Source organism: Mesoplodon bidens (genome assembly GCF_964165515.1).
Source record: "Mesoplodon bidens genome assembly, chromosome: 12".
Lineage (NCBI taxonomy): Eukaryota > Metazoa > Chordata > Mammalia > Artiodactyla > Ziphiidae > Mesoplodon > Mesoplodon bidens.
The window spans coordinates 44,511,813-44,531,990 of NC_138168.1; the positions used below are offsets into that span (position 1 = coordinate 44,511,813).

Below are 20,178 nucleotides of genomic sequence, written 5' to 3' on the forward strand. Positions count from 1 at the left end.
CCACTGCGCCACCAGAGAAGCCTCCTTGTGGTTTTTGATAATTCTCTACCAGAGTGCTGTTCTCCCTGAAGGCTTTTTTTTTTTTTTTTTTTTTTTTTGGCGGTACGCGGGCCTCTCACTGTTGTGGCCTCTCCCGTTGCAGAGCACAGGCTCCGGATGCACAGGCTCAGCGGCCATGGCTCACGGGCCCAGCCCCTCTGCGACATGTGGGATCTTCCCGGACCGGGGCACGAACCCGTGTCCCCTGCATCGGCAGGCGGACTCTCAACCACTGCGCCACCAGAGAACCCCTTTTGGGTGTTTTTATGCTGCTCCCAAGACCCTTAACTTTGTAGGTTTTAGCCTTCTAAAAGGATAACTGCTTCCTAACTTGCTTTTAATGAGATTGACATTAGCTTTTTCTCCTATCTTAAATCCTTTAGCTTTAGTCAGGGAATTTTTAGCTAGTCTCCAAGGGGAGGTGGGGAGGAGCATAAACGAACATTTTTTTAAAATGTGCTTTGTGGATCTCTCAAATATAAGTATTTTTCATGGTTTTAATAGAAGTAGCCAGGTTCATAAAATCCCTGAGGTGTCTTTTATATATTTTGGCTCTTTTATGTTAATATGTTCAATTACTAATTTTCTTTTTTGTCAGTTAAGAATAACAAGACACAGACAATGGGTATTTGCCAATTCTAGAGCAACCATTTATAGCACCAAGATCCTAGCTCAGGCTTTATAGAGTGTAACACTCAGAGAGAGAGAGAGAAAAAGAGAGCGAGTGAGTACACCCACACATGCACATAAGAAAGTTAGTTTTGAAAAATGGTTATGCTGTATATAAGATCCTTGGCTGAGTTTTTCTTTCAGTGCTTTGAATATGTTATCCCACAGCCTTCTGGCCTCTACTGTTTCTGATGGGCAGTCAGCTGTAAGTGACCGTACCTGACTCACCCTGTCAGTGAGTGGGGGTGATGGGATCCAGTATTTGTGCTGGGGTAAAGCCTCCACTCTACAAGTAGGACTGGTTAGAAGAAAGGAGCCCCCAGTTTCAGATGTGCTTGCCTGGAATAGAGCGTCTGCAGCACAGAGCTGGAAGGAATGGGAAATGCTGGTGCCCTGCACCTCCTGAGCAGAAACCAAGGCTCTAGACTGAGAGCTGGGGAGGGAGGAAGCGGTACTGTCTTTTTTGGCGACACCTGCCGGGAGTAGATATTCTGTCCCACTGAATTGGGAGAAGGGTGTAGAAGGGAAACAAATTATGGTTCGTATGTCACAGACTTGCGGTTCTTTCCAAGATCTAGTAGATTTTCTTGAATAAATGTTTCTCCATTTGCTGTATGCCATTAGGAGAATTTCCAGAAACTTTCAATGTTTTGTTTTGTTTTTATAATTTTTACCAGTTGTGGTTGTTTCACTGGGGAGAGGCTCTGCTGAGCTCCTCACGTAACCGGTTCAGAAGTGTTCCCCTCCCTCTCCCCCCAGCCAACAAGAAAGTTAGTTTTAACTCCCAAAGCAAAAGTTCTGGGAGCCAGAACATTTTTAACCAAGACTGTGTGGTTACTAGTGTGTTGCTGAAAACTTAGTGCTGCTGAACATTAATACATATGGTCTTTCTTTAATCAAGTTGTTTAGAGCAATATTTTTAAGTGAGATAAATATTTCTAGAGAATAATTGTAAGACAACCGAAAATTTGTATGGCTGTAAATCATAGAAATAATAAAGTAGGAAATGTGTCAAAAGTCTTTTGCCCTTTAAACATGTATCTAAAAGCATTACTAAGTTTAGGAAATGTATTTATCTTTCTTTTTTTGTTGTGTAGGTTTTGTCAGGTTTTTAGAAGGCTATTATATTGTGTTAATAACCAAAAGGAGGAAGATGGCAGATATTGGAGGTCATGCAATATATAAGATTGAAGATACAAATATGATCTATATACCCAATGATTCTGTACGGATTACTCATCCTGATGAAGCTAGGTATGTACTGGTGGTAACTGCTATTTTTTTTTACCTGGTAGACCAATTAGAAAATAAAACGTAGTCAAAAGATTATAAATGTTATGTTAAAATGTAAAATACTGGCTCAGAATGCTACAGCTTTTGTTCAAGGGCTATTAAAAACCCTCCGTTAAAACAATTGATTTGGGCAAGAATCAACAATGGCTCCTAAAACCACTAGGTGAGAGGTTATTATTGAGGAACAGATATTCACTCAGTCTCAACATACCATACTCCATAACTATCTTTATTATTTACAAAGAGAAAAAAATGACAAACATACTTACCAAATGATCAAACTTAGCATCACCAATAATGAGACAAAACTGACATTATTTGCCTCTTAACGTGAAGCAATGGGAAGGACACCCACTACCTGTGTAGTTTTCTTACTAAAAATATTTAACTTGAATCTAAGCATGAGGAAATAATCAGATAAATCCATATTGTGGGACTTTCTGTAAGACACTGGCCTGGACCCTTCCAAAATGTCAATGTCGTGCAACACAGGAAGAGCCAGAGAGTTGTTCTAGAGTTTAGAATAGACATGACAAGTGCAACACTTGAATTTCTGTTAGATCCTGGATTAAAACATGCGTGCATGCTCATGTACGCTGCGCGCACGCACACACACACAGAGCTATAAGGGACTCTACTGGAACAGTTTGTATATGGACTATATACTAGGGTATATTGGATCAGTATTAAATTTTGGGTGTATAATGATATTGTGGTTACTCAGGAGATTGTCCTTGTTCATAATAGATATATAATAAAATACTTAAGACTGAGGTTTCATCATGTCTGCTACTTACTGTAAATGGTTTAGAAAAATAAAATGTACATGTGTATTTAAGGAGAGAATGTATGTTTGTATAAACGTATAACGAGAAATGTTCAACAGTGAATTTAGGTGAAGGATATCCTGCTGTTTATTACACTATTTTTTCCCCCAATTTTTCTGTGGATTTGAAACCTTTAAAAAGTTTTGGGGGGAAATTACTGGAACCTTGGGCATGTGGGGAAAGGCTATTAATAAATTAATAAAATGATAGAGAAAAGACTAGAATTGGTTTATTTTAATATTATAAAGGTTAAAATGGAACAAAGTTAGGCATGCTTATAAGTTTTTAGGGAAGGTAACAGTTTAGATTTTAATTGCACTCAGTACTTTCATAGTGTTGTTCTAGATACATGAACCGGAATTTAAAGGTGGTGTGGCTCTCTTGTTTAAGACCCTCTTAGATAGTGGTTTTCTGGACCTTTGTGACATTGTCTGTGGTATTTGGAAGTGGAGTATTTAAAAAATAAGTTGTTTACACGAGGGTAAGTAGAGTTTACCGGGTAGAGTGGACTTTTGTCTTACACTAACTGAAAAAAATTATGTCTCTTGTAGCTTATAGGCAGGCATAGTATATTGAATAAAAGTGAATCAGAGAGGAATCCAAAAAAAATCATACAAATGGACTTATTTACAAGACAGAAATAGACTCACAGACATAAGAAACAAATTTATGGTTGCCAGAGGGGAAGGGAAACAAATTTATGGTTACCAGAGGGGAAGGGGGGGCGATAAATTATGAATTTGGGATTAACAGATACACACTACTATATATAAAATAGATAAAAAACAAGGACCTACTGTATAGCACAGGGAACTATATTCAATATCTTGTAGTAACCTATAATGGAAAAGAATCTGAAAGAGTATATATGTACATATATGTGTGTGTGTATATATATAACTGAATCACTTTGCTGTACACTTGAAACATTGTAAATCAACAATACTTCAATAAAAAATAAATTAATTTAAAAAAGTGAATCAGATAGGCCAGTGCATATAAATCCAAGGGATGGGGAAAAATTGAAGAGGTTTATATTATTTATAAGCCTCATCTTTATGATTCTTTAGCTGGCAATAGTAAAACAAATTACGTTCTTCTATATAGTGATATGACTATCTTTAAAGAGTGAACTTATCTTGTGATTAATATTGTGTAGTAAATGGAATAATCCAGAATAAGATACAATTATATTAATAGCTTGTTATAGGTGGACTTATACTATTACTGGATAGGTAAACTTTTACCATACTTACAAAACTATGTAATTCAATAATGCATTTAAGTAAAAATGTTTGGTATGATATTAGGAAATAAAGTACTGTAAAACATTTCATACAAAATGATAAGTAGAGGTTACCCCTCTAATGTATGGTTGTATCAACATTATAAAGTTTGCCAGAGCAGTTCACCATGTTAAAATATTGTTGGGAAAAATTATGATTATCTTAATATATGTAGAAAATATATTTGAGGGAATTCCCTGGCTGTCCAGTGGTTAGGACTCCACGCTTTCACTGCCGAGGGCACAGGTTCGATCCCTGGTTGGGGAACTAAGATCCTGCAAGTCGCACGGTGTGGCCAAAAAATATGTGTGTGTGTGTGTGTGTGTGTGTATTTATATATATTTTTTTCATATATATATATATGACAAATTCAATACCCATTTGTTATCGGTGTCTTTAAAAGGTTGAAATGAATATGAAAAAGTGTTAACATTTATTAATCCTGAGTGGTAGATACATGGACATTTTATTCTGCACTTTTTTTTTTCAGTTAAAAAAAACTTTTCAGCTTAAAAGTATGGTGACCCACAAACATTTGTGCTTGTTTTTGTTCCTCCACTCTCTCCAACCTCAAAGCATATTGTGAAAACAAGAACAGTATTTACTTCTGTCTGGCCCAAAGTCTAAGCGCCCTATGTATGTAAGGGCATGACTTTCTTCCCTCTCTGGCATAATCAGTGATGAGGAAATGGTCAAACTAAAGTTAAGGGTCTCAAGTGATGATCAGGATACTTAGAAATTGCTCCAGATGAAATCTCTTCTCCAGTTATGGATTGAATTTCTCAGTTTCAATGAGTGTATTTATAAATATAAATGTATATATATATGTATATGTTAAGCTATGAACAAATAATGGTGTTGTGTGAATGCAGTATGCTTTGGGGTTTTTTGGTCATTTTTTTCCCCAGCTTTATTGAGATAAAATTGACATACATCACTGTGTTAGTTTAAGGTGTTCAGCATAATGGTTTGACTTAGATATTGTGAAATGATTACCGCAGTAGGTTTAGTTAGCATCTGTCATCTCATATAGATACAATAAAAAGGAAAAGAAAAAAAAGAAGAAAATTTCTTTCCTTGTTATGAGGACTCAGGATCTACTCTCTTAACTTTCATGTATATCATATAGCAGTGGTAACTATAGTCATCAGGTTGTTAACTATAGTCATCATTTTTTTTTTTAGGTATCTACGAATATTTCAAAATGTGGACCTGTCCAGCAATTTTTACTTTAGGTATGTTTGAGCTGAATTTTCCTCCTTATCAGTCTCTTAAATGTTTATATAATTTTCCATAGGGTAAAAACAGAATCAGTAGTACTTAAGTTATTCTTTTTTTTAAAATAGCCAAAAATTTTCATCTAAAATAGTACAAATACAAGTATTTCCTCCTTTTAAATATCTGATATTTGAAATTTTGAATGGATAAATTTTAATTATTCTCACTATAAAAATCATCTTTATTAGGATTTTAAGGAAATATTCTTATTTTTTAGTTTTGAACTACAAAAATGAAATTTACATTCAATCTATATACAGAGTTGTAACAGTTTCACAGTTTTCAATTTAACAATCTAGCAAAATTAGGTAAAAATAAATTCAAAATAGGAAGAACTGTTGAAATACCAACATACCCGCTATTGGCATTGTAAATTACTAATTTTCCTGGAGAGGAACGTAGCATTAAGTATATAGGAAAATATGCCTGAAGGTAATAAATTAGGAGAGAAAATATTAATCCTTATTTGTAAAGGGACATTAATAGCTTCTCTATTTATCATGGCCCAAACAAGCAAACCAACCAACACGGACAACCCAAATATCGATAATTGAAAAATAAGCAAGCAAATTATAGCAGAACATCGTGATAAAATATTATACCACTGATGATGTGACCAATATGTAGGCCAGGTAAACAGAATTTTCCATGTAGCCTAATAACTTTCTATCAGCTATAATGTTCAAAGTAAAAAGTAGAACATAAATAGCATAGAGCAATAAGGACTTGAGTCATGAGACTAGAAGAGGACCCAGAGTGCTGTAGCTATTGGTATTACATACTTTTGGGGTACTTTGCATTATTTTAAATTTATTTTTAAACTGTTAATATAGTTAACCATTTCTTTATGAAATAAAGAAAAACTTGTCTACTGTGTAGAGTGGATTATGTCTTCATTGATGTGAAACCGAAGACAATTAATTTAACCATAGTGAAGGGCTCCTAAAGTAGTTTTTTCTTCCACAATTGTTTATTGAAAGTATATTTCCATTGTATTTGTTTCCATCATTTGCTTTTCAGCCTTTATTGCTTAATTATATTTATAGTCTCTGCGAGTTATTACTGAAGCTCAGTGGTACCGTTAGAAATGGTCTTCTGCTTCACAGTTTTCAACTTCGTCTGCATCCCCATACTGAGTTCTGAACAAGTTATTCCATAAGTAAATATATGAGGTTAAAGACTTCTGAAAAGGTTATACTGCATTGTTATGATTCAGCTAGAATAAAGCAGGAAGAATTGATTGTTAAAAGTAAAAGCGGGCTTCCCTGGTGGCGCAGTGGTTGAGAGTCCGCCTGCCGATGCAGGGGACATGGGTTCGTGCCCCAGTCTGGGAGGATCCCACATGCCGCGGAGCGGCTGGGCCCGTGAGCCATGGCTGTTGAGCCTGTGCGTCCGGAGCCTGTGCTCCGCAACGGGAGAGGCCACAACAGTGAGAGGCCCATGTAACGCAAAAAAAAAAAAAAAAAAAAAAAAAAAAAAAAAAAAAGTAAAAGCCCAGCTTCTCTCCACCCTCCAGCTTTATTGAGATATTATTGACATATCTAAGTTTCAGTTGTACAGTGTGATGATTGATACATATATAGATACATGTATATATTGCAAAATGATTACCACAATAAGGTTAGTTAACACCTTCATCCAATCACAGTTGTGATTGTGTGTCTGTGTGTGTGTGCATGTAGTGATAACATTTAAGATTTACTCCCTTAACAAATTTCAAGTATATAATTTAGTATTGTTAATTATAGTTACCATGCTCTGTACATTAGATATCCAGATCTTATTTATCTTATGGCTAAGAGTTTGTACCCTTTGACCAACATTTCTCTATTCCTCCCCCTGCCACTGGCAACTACTGTTCTACTCTCTCGTTCTGTAAGTTCAGCTTTTTAAGATTCCACATTGTAAGTGAGAACATAGTCTTTGTCTTTGTCTGTCTAACTTACTTCACTCAGCATAATGCCCTCCAGGTCCATCCATGTTGTTGCAAAAGGCAAGATTTCCTTTTTTATGGCCAAATGATACCCCACTATTTATATACGCCACATTTTTTTATCCATTCATCTGTTAATGGACTCAGGTTGTTTCCATGTCTTGGCTGTTGTCATTAATTCTGCAGTGGGCATAGGGGAGCAGATATCTCTTTGAGATAGTGATCTCGTTTCCTTTGGATATGTACCCAGAAATGGGATTGCTGGATCATATGGTAGTTTATTTTTAATTTTTTAAAATTTTATTTATTTAATTTTATTTATTTATTGTTTTTGGCTGCATTGGGTCTTCGTTGCTGTGCGCAGCCTTTTCTCTGGTTGCTGCGAGCGGGGGCTACTCTTCGTTGTGGTGCGCGGGCTTCTCATTGTGGTGGCTTCTCTTGTTACAGAGCACGGTCTCTAGCCACGCAAGCTTCAGTAGTTGTGGCATGGGGCTCAGCAGTTGTGGCTCGTGGGCTCTAGAGCACAGGCTCAGTAGTTGTGGCACACGGGCTTAGTTGCTCCATGGCATATGGGATCTTCCCGGACCAGGGCTTGAACCTGTGCCCCCGGCATTGGCAGGCGGATTCCCAACCACTGAGCCACCAGGGAAGCCCTATTTTTAATTTTTTGAGGAACCTCCATTCTGTTTTCCATAGTGGCTGCACCAGTTTACATTCCCACCAGCAGTGCAAAAGGCTCTCTTTTCTCTACATCCTTGCCAACACTTACTGTTTCTTTGTTTGTTTTATAATAGCCATTCTAATAGGTATGAGGTAATATCTCACTGCGGTTTTGATTTGCATTTCTCTACTGTGATGTTGAGCAACTTTTCATGCACTTCTTGGCCATTTGTATGTCTTCTTTGGAAAAATGTCTATTCAATATCCATTCAAGTCTTAAAATTGGATTATTTGTATGTTTGCTGTTAACTTGTATGAGTTCCTTATGTATTTTGGCTATTAACCCCTTAATAGTTAGATGGTTTGCAAATATTTTCTTCCATAAGTTGCCTTTTTATTTTGCTGACTCTTTTTCTGTGTAGAAGCTTTTTAGTTTGAAGCTTTTTAGTTTGTTTATTTTTGCTTTTGTTGCTTGCTCTTTTGGTGTCATATCCAAAAAACATCTTTGTCAATAACAGTGTCAAGGAAATTTTCTCCTATGTTTTCTTTTAATAGTTTTATAGTGTTGGGTCTTACATTTAAGGCTTTAATCCATTTTGAGTTAATTTTTTGTGAGTGGTGTAATACAGGGGTCCAATTTCATTCTTCTGCTGGTGGTTGTCCAGTTTTCCCAGCACCATTTATTGAAGAGACTATCGTTTCTCCATTAGTCTTTTTGGCTCCCCTGTCAAATATTAGTTGACTATATAGGAGTGGGTTTATTTCTGGGCTCTCAATTCTATCCCATTAGTCTAGGTGTCTTTTTTATGTCAGTAACACACTGTTTTGAATGCTATAGCTTGGCAGTAAGGTTTGAAATCAGGAAGTTTGATGCCTCCAGCTTTGTCCTTCTTTCTTAAGATTGCTTTGGCTATTAAGAGTCCTTTGTAGTTCCATACAAATTTTAGAATTGTTTTTTTCTATTCCTGTGGAAAATGTCATTGGAATTTTGATAGGGATTGTATTGAATCTATAGATGGCCTTGGGTAGTATGGACATTTAAACAATATTAATTCTTCTATTCCATGAACACTGGATATCTTTCCATTTATTTGTGTCTTATTTTTTTCATCCATGTCTTATAATTTTTAGTGTACAGATCTCTTACCTCCTTTGTTAAATTTATTCCTAAGTATTTTTTATGCTCTTGTAAATGCGATTGAAAAACCAACTTTTTAATACAGATTTTACCCCTGTGAGATTAGATGCTAGTAAAACTAATGGCTCTATCAAGCAAATGTGGTAAAATTTAATTTCACAGATGAAATAAATCAATTTCAAACAAATAAATAGTAAACCAATAAATTTGATAATTAATAAATTAATGAAGAAATAATTAAAATATGTGTGTGAGTCTCCAGACAAAATTGTAACCATCTTAAAATATGACTAAAATACTTTCAAATTTGTATAGACCTAAAGAATTCTAGATACTGTCTGAAATTCTGTGCTAAAATATATCTAGGGATATATATATATATATATATATATATATATATATATATATAGCTAGAGATACTTATAAAAATTGTTAATTTTGTGCAAATTTTGTTTGCACAGACTGTTACAATTTTTTGGATGACTATTATGCTTTTCAAACATATTTTACCATGATGGCTTCTGTTATTTGCTTATTCTTGTTTTATTACTAAGTCAGTTATGGTACCACCAGTAATAATTAATAGAATTCTTTTCATTCATAGGTAAACTAGAGTACAGACCATGCACTGTTGCAGTGGATATTGTAACATTTTTAATACTCCATTCAGATATATATGAGAGTGTGACCCCTTTGTACAAAGCCCTGAAGTTAGATTAATTTCAGCGTGAAGCAAAAAATGCACATTGCAAATCAATTAATGTAGGTTACTCACATTGTATTGTATATTTCTAGTTATGCAAATGCCTAAGTCATGCAGTGATTTTTAAATTTCCAATTATATTCATGGTTTACTGTGTTTTAATGTGCTTATTTGTACAGCATTGCTTCCAAGGAAACTAACAGGTGATAAGTAATTTAGTTCATAGGTTTTAATTCCTCCTGGGAGCCAAGACTATGAAATATGTTTTGCTTTTCTAATTCTTATTAAGTTTCAGTTCTTTTCTCAGTTACAGCTATGATTTGTCCCACTCACTTCAATATAATCTCACTGTCTTGCGTATGCCCCTGGAGATGTTAAAGTCAGAAACGACCCAGACTCACCAGGAGAGTTTCGACATCTTTGAAGATGAAGGATTAATTACACAGGGTGGAAGCGGTAGGTGGTTTTCAGCACATCCAATATGTGTTAATGTGGCATCTATGAAACGGCATCTCATTAAATTCACTCATATTTCCCTCATATTTCTCCTTTCCTCTTTGCTCTTTGTCCTTATGTCAGGTTGTTTCAGGTATATGAACTTGACCAATTCATTTTTATAGAGATCATGCATCACCAAATGAATTTCATTTGTGGGCAAGCCAGAAAATTGTATACTGATGTTTTCTAGCAAAATTTCATGCACCTTTTATGGAATACATTCAGTTTAGTCTTTGAATGGAGAATTTTCTTTTTAAATATTGGAGAATACACACCACCGCCATATTTTTCTTCATAGAGACCAATTGTGTATGGGTTGAGTTTTAGAAAACAGTTACCATGGCTTGCCTATTGCATCCTAGACATTTATGTGTCATATCTCTAATCCTCATAAAAACTCTGCTCAGTAGGTATAACGCTAATTTGAAAGAAATAAAGGCTAAGTAGGAAACTGAGGCCTAGAGATTAAGAGCACAAGGCCAGGGCTTCCCTGGTGGCGCAGTGGTTGAGAGTCTGCCTTCCGATGCAGGAGACATGGGTTCGTGCCCCGGTCCGGGAGGATCCCACGTGCCGCGGAGCGGTTGGGCCCGTGAGCCATGGCTGCTGAGCCTGCGCGTCCGGAGCCTGTGCTCCGCAACAGGAGATGCCACAACAGTGAGAGGCCCACGTACTGCCAAAAAAAAAAAAAAAAAGAGCACAAGGCCAATGTCTAGAGGAACCATTGCAATAGGTCAGAGGCTGTTCTGACTTTGATTGGTCTCAACTTGCCCCTCTGGTCCCTCACAAGCCCTGCTTCTGTCAGGACCATTGTGGGATTACTGCAGGACCTGTGTGTGACTAGTCTAGGATGACCCTGGACATCTGGGACTAACCAGTCACAAAATAGAATTGGTACCTTTATCCCTAGATTTGGGCATTGGTCTAGAAATCTAAAGCCAGAGACATTGCTAGAGTTAATGTTGTAAAGGAATAGCTTCAAACTTAAGACAGTTTAGCTGAATTGGGCTTACTATGGAAACATAAAAAGTCAGTAGTGTCTTTGGGTGCCTTCCTCAGTGTGACTTCTATATAGTGATGGAGATGTGAATGCAGAGGTAGAATGTAAGTTCCAGAAGGTCTGTCCTTACAGGACACACAGAAAGAGGCTGTACTCTGTTAGCATTTTGCCAAAGGTTCTGGTCTACTCTAAGAAGACTTAGACTGTTACTTAGACTGAATGCCATCTCTATTATTGCCTTGACTCTTGTTAGTTTATTAGATTGAATGTCTTTTGAGCTAAGGCCAAACCCAGTGCACCCTCCCTACCCCAAAACATCTAGATCACGTAAATTTGCCATGGTTCAGACATCTGGATTGTAACCTGTGCCACTAGAGACAGGTGGAGGGTAAAGTAATGTGTGCCTGAATATTTGTCACATCATTTCTTCTAAATATCATACTTAGTAATAGAAAAGCTAAAAGTATTACTAAATTTGCACTGTGTCTCATCTCACATCTGAATTTGAATATCTGTTCTGGGATCTGAATTAAGCCTCTGAAAGCTACTTAATTTTTTACTATCTGTCAAGCAGTTCTACTTGATAGATATGAATAACTGTGTATTGGGTTTTTATAGCTGCTATAAGAAATTACCACAAACTCAGTGACTTAAAACTGTACAAATGTATTATCTTATGGAAGTCAGAAGTCCAAAAGAGGTCTCAGTGGACTAAAGTTAGAGTGTCAGCAAAGCTGTGTTCCTTTCTTGAGGCCCTAGGGAAAAATCCATTTTCTTGCCCTTTTCATCTTCAAAGCCAGCAATGGCCGGCCGAGGGTTTTCCCACATTCCATCACTCTGACACTCACACTCCTGTTTCCCCCTTTCACTTATAATGACCTGTGATTACATTGGGCCCACTTGGACAATCCAGAATAGTCTCCCCATCTTAAGGTCATCTGATTAGCAACCTTAATTCCATCTGCAACTTTAATTCCTTCTTGCCATTGTAACATAACATATTCACAGGTTCTGGTGATTAGGACATAGACATCTTTTCTGTAGGGGAGGGATGCATTATTCTCCTACTACACAGGGGGAAACTGATAGGAAAGAGAGGGTGAGGGTAATAGGTATCGGGGTAGGTAGAAAAGGAAAATAATACATTTTTAAAAAATCTCTAATGTGTCACGCAGCATGTTAGTCACTTTGCATATATTTTTTTAATCTGAATAATATCTCTGCGGTGAGTAGTACCATCATTTCACAGTTTAGAAAATTGAGGTTCTGAGATGTTAAGTAACTTGCCAAAGGTCACAGAGCTGGTAAGTGACAAAGACGGGACTCCAATCCATTATTCATGCTCAGTGTAATGTCATTGAAGGGGTAGAGAAGGCTTCGTTTTTATGAATAAAACCAAAGTGTTTGTCATAGTGTATAAACACTCTTAACATACATGTTTTGAGAAGAAAAAGAGTATTGACTGCCTCTATCCAGAACTGTTAATGATCTTTTAAGCCATTATCTTTTAAATATACTTGTTTCTTATTTTGTACTTTATGTAAGTTTTGTAAAACTCATTGATGTTTAATAAATTTATTTGGATATCCTGAAATCATGCTTGATGGAATTAGTTTTGTTGTATAGAAAAAGCTTGATATAACAACTACCATTTATGGAAGTATCAGTAAGACACCAGACTTGTTCTGAGCACTTTATGTGCATTATCAACTTACCTCATCTTTATAACAATCCCATGATACAGGCGCAAATGAGGAAACGGGCACTGGGAGTAAGTGACCCTCTTGGTCACACCCGTCACCCTGCTGATGGGGCAGAGCTTGGATTCGGACCCGGGCACTCAGACACCAGAGCCATGCTCCCAGCTGCTGTCCTTGCTGTCTCTCGGCCTTATTCATGTATTTGTACACGTCTCCTTAAGTTCCCAGCTGTTTTCTTCTCTCTTAGGTTAAAAACTCACAAATCAGAAAATGTGTGTTTTCTTTAACTTTGTACAGAATCAGCACAGTGTTCTGGGCAACGAGATGAGTTGTATCTACTGAAAACAGCAATGATATTAATCAGGCATTTTGAAATTAAAAACAAAAGTTTAAGAACTTAAAAACAAATGTCAACCAATTTCCTTATCTTTCTGATACCAACTCTTATTTTTCAGGTGTATTTGGGATCTGTAGTGAGCCTTATATGAAGTACGTGTGGAACGGCGAACTTCTGGATATCATTAAAAATACTGTCCATCGTGACTGGCTGCTGTATATTATTCATGGGTTCTGTGGGCAGTCAAGTATCCTTTTTTAAAAAATTAAGATACATATTATTAAACTTATGCTGTACCAATTTGTAGAAAGCTATGTATGAATTATAAGATTACAATTATCTATGCATCCAACAGAACCTGTGCACTCCACGTAGTTGAAATACAAACAGGAATGCAGATCTACTATGTATACAGACAAATAACAAGGAAGAAAACACTACGTGCATAGGAAGTGATACAGGTAGTAGTATCATTCTTACCGGAGAGAAGGAGCAGAATCCCTGACAGGTGGGGAGGATGGGGCAGGCTCCCAGGGAAAGTTGAACTTGGCCTGGCCTCAGTCAAAAGGCAGGCCTTGGCAGTGAGATTGTGGATTGAGAAAGCACCATGAATGTGGAGATGGAAACGTTCATGGGAGTGTACTTGTGGTTTGTATATATCGATAAAACCCCTGGGAGGTACAGGGTAGTGGGAAGGAGATCGTTTAGGGGGAGTCAGACTGCCAGTCACCAGATTGCTTTGGTAGTCGGACCAAGGACTTTGGGTTTGGTGCTAGAGCTTTTGAAAGTTTTTTTTCCAAGAGGGTAACATACAAATTAGTACTTAGGAAGCTTGAGTGGATAGCTGTTTTCAAGGTGGATTAAGTAAAATGAGACTAGAACAAGGGACACTTGTTAGGAAAAGATTGCAGTGGTTCAGGCATAATGTAATGAAGGTCTGGATTAGGGCATAATAGATTAAATAGACATAGGTTGAGCCTTGGGTTAAGCTGATGAGTTCAATTTTATAAATACCTTTTGTCCTTGTATTTAATTTCACTATGATGAAACCTCTCAAGAATGTGCTATTATGTTATGAGGTTTAGGAAGGCAGTGTCTTCCTTCTAGAAGTGGTGTTTAGGTTTTTCCTGTCCCCTTTTGAGATCATGTAGGGCATTTGTGCACCCAGCCTGCTTTCTAGTTGACATTCTTCCTTGTGTACTAGGTTTTTTAAAAACTTAGAGTGAAAACTTTAAAGGAGTGGTTGTTTTGAGACCATTAAGTGGGTGAATGTGATGAACCAATATTATGCTTTCTTGCATCAGCACTTTTGGGAGGAGTGGAGTCAGGGGGTAGAGCTGGAGAGATTAGCCTTGATGAGGACCTGTGCTGCCTTCTTTGTGGCAAATGAGGGCAAGGAGAGGCTAGATGTAGATGCAGAGGACTTCTGGAATGAAGATGAGTGAGATTTGTGTGCTACACTTGAAATGGCTCATTACTTTATAATCATTTTCAACCAGTGGGTGGTATTATCTGCTTGATCATTCACTGAATAATGAGATTTGGCTCTGAATTACTCTTTCTGCTTCCAAAAGTAAAATCAACCTGTAAAAGCACACAGTTTTCACCACCAAGGACAATAAAAAGAATGTGCTACAGTTTCTAAGGACAGTTTCTAAAAGGTAATTCTAAACTGTTTTGTATTTCTCAAGAGCTAACTCAGGGCCTGGCATATATTAAGTACAATAAATGTTTTTTTTTAAAGTAGTGAATAGCAGCATAGATTATAATTGTAAAGCTCGTTAGTTGAAATGTTGACTCCAGTCTCCCAGTTATCAAGCATTTAATGAATTCTGGAAGTCTATAATGAGATCACAATCATTGCTGTTTACTGAACGTTTGCTATGGGCCAGGCAGTAGTAACCATCATACACATTACCTAACCTAGTCTTCCTAACTTTTTTTAGTACTTACACCATTTTACAGAAGATGAAATGGAGGCTCAGAAAGTTAAATAAGGTGACATAATTAATAAACTATTTTGATTAAACAATTCCCAGTGTTCAGTTTTGCAGTTAGGTGACAAATTTGGGTACTCTCACTGTATTATACTAACTCCATTCCCTCAGAGTTACCTATTGCTTCATAATTCAAACACCCTGTTAAGTGACATTTGCTCACTTCGACAGGTATATGGTCTCTGAAGACTAAGGAAGGATTAGTTGTACCTGTTTACATCCATACTTGGCTATAAGGAGGGACCACAGGTCTTCCCTTGGCCGATAACCCTACATCTGGTTACCATTTCCTCTGAAGTTCATGGAGACCACTCCTTAGTGAGGTTCGTTTTTGCCTTAATACCTGCATAATTGGAAAGAACAGTTAGACCCAATGTTGTTCCATTCTTGGGTGGAGCCTTTTGGTGTTCTTTAACCTACTGGACAAAGTATATTGGGTATAATGATTCTCTTGGTTTGGTGTGACAGTCATGAATGGTAAACAGCTTTAACTTGATTTCCAAGAGCTGTTGATCTATGGACGACCTGTGTATGTCACTTTAATAGCTAGAAGATCCAGTAAGTTTGCTGGGACCCGTTTTCTCAAGAGAGGTGCAAACTGTGAGGTAAGATGGGAAAACAACAACACTGCTGGCAATTTAACTTTTTACATCAGCTTTGCTGGCGGGTGAAGGAAAGTGGAATTTTAGAAAGTGGAATTTCTTAGTTTGGGACATTATCAAGAGAATAATGAATTCTCTAGAGTATCGGAAACTTGTGAGAAATATGACTAATGTACAGATATTTTGAAAAATCAACTGTCTTAGAGTTATGCAATACCTTAGGGGGTTATGAAATGTCTAATGTTTTGGAGGATGAGTCATTTCTGTAATATATGAAAAAATGTAGTACCTATTTAGTGGAGAGACTAAAATAGCAAAGCACCTCCACCCAAGGAATAAATGGAAGGGAGCACTCATTGGGAATGCATCCTTGATCAAAAGACTGAGCAGAGCAAGGCATGGGAGACCCTTTACCCCCTTCCCTCTGCTTTAGTTTGGCTCAAGACAGACTCCTTCTCTACTCATCCCTAGAAAATAACAACAAATTTATCTGTCCTGCCTTCAGTCACGTAATGTCCTTTTGAGTGTTCCATCTCTCTTTGCAATAGACAACTTGAATCTTAGGCAGATGTGTGATTGAGTAGACAGATTGAGCAAGACATTGGGTTTTGATCCTGCCTTAAAATAGCAACATTTGTTCTTAAAATTATATCAACAATGAACATAGTTATAACTGGTGCTTTAAGAAAAAAGCAGAATTTTGCAACTCTATTTTTTACTTTTGAATATTTCAAGGGTAATTAAACAGGTACATTATTAATGCCTCTAAAATTATTCTTTGTCATATCATTCATATACTTTTATAGGTAAAGCTATCTGAAGATTTTTTTTTTCTCTCCGTCAGGCATCTTTTATTTGAATCTCACTCTTTCTTTTGTCCTTTTATTCCTCCTTGGTCTTCAGAATTGAATTTTCATATTTCACTGGTCTTCCTAACCTCCTGGATAATTTCATGTGATTGTTTTTTTTTTGGTCTCCTTCTCTGCCATTTATATCACTCAAGCTGTTCTCTATCTATTTCTTGTATTATTAGCTATTTAATTTGATTTTTCCCTTGTCTATTCTCTGCTATTTTTAATTGCTTCCTTTATTGCATTTTAATGATTTTCCTTTTTTTAATATGCACATTGAATGTTGATCAACATTTACCTCTTTTAAAACATTCTAAGACTAGGAATTATATTTTCATTGTGTACTTGACATTTTTTCCATTAAAAAATTCTAAGGATATAAAATATTTTTAAATGCATGTTTCTTTCCAGGGTGATGTTGCAAATGAAGTGGAAACTGAACAAATACTCTGTGATGCTTCTGTCATGTCTTTTACTGCAGGAAGTTATTCTTCTTATGTGCAAGTTAGAGGATCAGTTCCCTTATACTGGTCTCAGGACATTTCAACTATGATGCCTAAGCCACCTATTACATGTGCGTGGAACAGTCTTTTTTATTTTATTTTATTTTTTTTATTTTATTTTTTTTTGCGGTACGCGGGCCTCTCACTGCTGTGGCCTCTCCCGTTGCGGAGCACAGGCTCTGGACGCGCAGGCTCAGCGGCCATGGCTCACAGGCCCAGCCGCTCCGCGGCATGTGGGATCCTCCCGGACCGGGGCATGAACCCATGTCCCCTGCATCGGCAGGCGGACTCCCAACCACTGCGCCACCAGGGAAGCCCCAGTCTTTTTTAATAGTAACTCTTCTTTACCCAACATTTAGAGATAGTGAACTACTATCACAGAAATCTCATAAATGCTTGGGTTTTAATGAAGTTTTAGTACTGAAAATTAGATCATTTAGAAGAAGGACTACTAATATTTTTATGCAATAACTTATATATGTATTTTAAATTTTGGCCACTAGTAAATTATTTATATTATAAAATATAAATGTAATTATTTATATTCAGAAATGTAAGAATCATTCAAATTCAATAAATACATGAAGAATGATTGATAAGCTCGAGAGGAATTTGAGACATGAAACTACCAGAAGATTAGTAGAATTGCATTTCTTTAAACATTATAATGCAAAACAAAACACTGTACTTCTTTTATTCTTTCCTTACAGTTTTCATTCTGGTACTCACTCATTTTTTTTGTCCCCCCAGTGGATCAGGCAGATCCATTTGCCCATGTGGCTGCCCTTCACTTTGACCAGATGCTTCAGAGATTTGGCTCCCCCATCATCATCTTAAATTTAGTGAAGGTATGACGTGCTGTTTGGTTATGAAATTCGGTTACACTGGACAACATGGAGAGGTTTAACAAGCCTGCTTTGCCTCTCCCCAGAGGAGAGACTTGTGGATTTATCATGCTGTGATGGCTCATGGTGTCTGAACTGTCTGAGCCTCTGTCCTTTGGCCTCTGATTCCATGTGGCCTCTTCCCTGGGTACGTGGGAGAATCCGTGGTGTGTTCCCTAGGGAAGAGAGCAATGAGCATGTCAGTCTCCTGATTTTCTGGGGTGAACTAGGTGCGGGTGAAATTCTGCCTCAGCTTCTAGGACAGCTTGAAGAAGGAAGCATGGAGATGAAACAGCCACAGCCTAGACTTGATACAACCACTTCTGTTGACCATCCACAAGATCTGCTGGGCAAGATAATATGTGGTAATGGGATCTAAAGACTAGATTCAGAAATTGGGTGTGGTTGTAGCTCAAGGATCGGGTTCACAGAGTGGTGGTCTGGCTTCATAATTCTGTGCTTCCTTGTCAGAGTACACTGTCTGGTCAACGTATCTTGTGTATATGAGTAGGCAGTCAGGTCAAAGGCCTGGGGTAGAGGGCAGGGCGACTAGATAAGAAGAAATAAAAGGAATCCAAATCGGAAAAGAAGAAGTAAATCTGTCACTGTTCGCAGATGACATGATACTATACACAGAGAATCCTAAAGATGCTACCAGAAAACTACTAGAGCTAATCAATGAACTTGGTAATGTAGCAGGTTTCAAAATTAATGCACAGAAATCTCTTGCATTCTTATACACTAATGATGAAAAATCTGAAAGAGAAATTAAGGGAACACTCCCATTTACCATTGCAACAAAAAGAATAAAATACCTAGGAATAAACCTACCTAAGGAGACAAGAAATCTATATGCAGAAAACTATAAGACACTGGTGAAAGAAATTAAAGATGATAGAAACAGATGGAGAGATACCATGTTCTTGGATTGGAAGAATCAACATTGTGAAAATGACTATACTACCCAAAGCAATCTACAGATTCAGTGCAATCCCTATCAAACTACCAATGGCATTTTTCACAGAGCTAGAACAAAAAATTTCACAATTTGTATGGAAACACAAAAGACCCCAAACAGCCAAAGCAATCTTGAGAATGAAAATCGGAGCTGGAGGAATCAGGCTCCCAGAGTTCAGACTATACTACAAAGCTACAGTAATCAAGACAGTATGGTACTGGCACAAAAACAGAAATACAGATAAATGGAACAGGATAGAAAGCCCAGAGATAAACCCATACACATGTTGTCACCTTATCTTTGATAAAGAAGGCAAGAGTATACAATGGAGTAAAGATAGCCTCTTCAATAAGTGGTGCTGGGAAAACTGGACAGCTACATGTAAAAGAATGAAATTAGAACACTTCCTAACACCATACACAAAAATAAACTCAAAATGGATTAAAGACCTAAATGTAAGGCCAGACACTATCAAACTCTTAGAGGAAAACATAGGCATGTACACTCTATGACATAAATCACAGCAAGATCCTTTTTGACCCACCTCCTAGAGAAATGGAAATAAAAACAAAAATAAACCAATGGGACCTAATGAAACTTCAAAGCTTTTGCACAGCAAAGGACACCATAAACAAGACCAAAAGACAACCCTCAGAATGGGAGAAAATATTTGCAAATGAAGCAACTGGCAAAGAATTAATCTCCAAAATTTACAAGCAGCTCATGCAGCTCAATAACAAAAAAACAAACAACCCAATCCAAAAATGGGCAGAAGACCTAAATAGATATTTCTCCAGAGAAGACATACAGATTGCCAACAAACACATGGAAGAATGATCAACATCACTAATCATTAGAGAAATGCAAATCAAAACTACAATGAGGTATCACCTCACACCAGTCAGAATGGCCATCATCAAAAAAATCTACAAACAATGAATGCCGGAGAGGGTGTGGAGAAAAGGGAACCCTCTTGCGCTGTTGGTGGGTATGTAAATTGATACAGCCACTATGGAGAACAATAT

General features: G+C 37.1%; 1 protein-coding gene across 1 annotated transcript in view; it reads left to right on the forward strand.

Moving 5' to 3' along the window:
* Nucleotides 1-20,178, forward strand: part of FIG4 (FIG4 phosphoinositide 5-phosphatase) — a 138,106-nt gene that overhangs the window by 32,551 nt on the left and 85,377 nt on the right. The window contains exons 4-10 of the mRNA XM_081251195.1: nucleotides 1,806-1,962; nucleotides 5,299-5,349; nucleotides 10,134-10,282; nucleotides 13,477-13,605; nucleotides 15,860-15,960; nucleotides 17,220-17,382; nucleotides 18,062-18,159. Coding sequence (XP_081107321.1) covers nucleotides 1,806-1,962; nucleotides 5,299-5,349; nucleotides 10,134-10,282; nucleotides 13,477-13,605; nucleotides 15,860-15,960; nucleotides 17,220-17,382; nucleotides 18,062-18,159 — 848 coding nt within the window. The remainder of the gene's footprint in view (nucleotides 1-1,805; nucleotides 1,963-5,298; nucleotides 5,350-10,133; nucleotides 10,283-13,476; nucleotides 13,606-15,859; nucleotides 15,961-17,219; nucleotides 17,383-18,061; nucleotides 18,160-20,178) is intronic.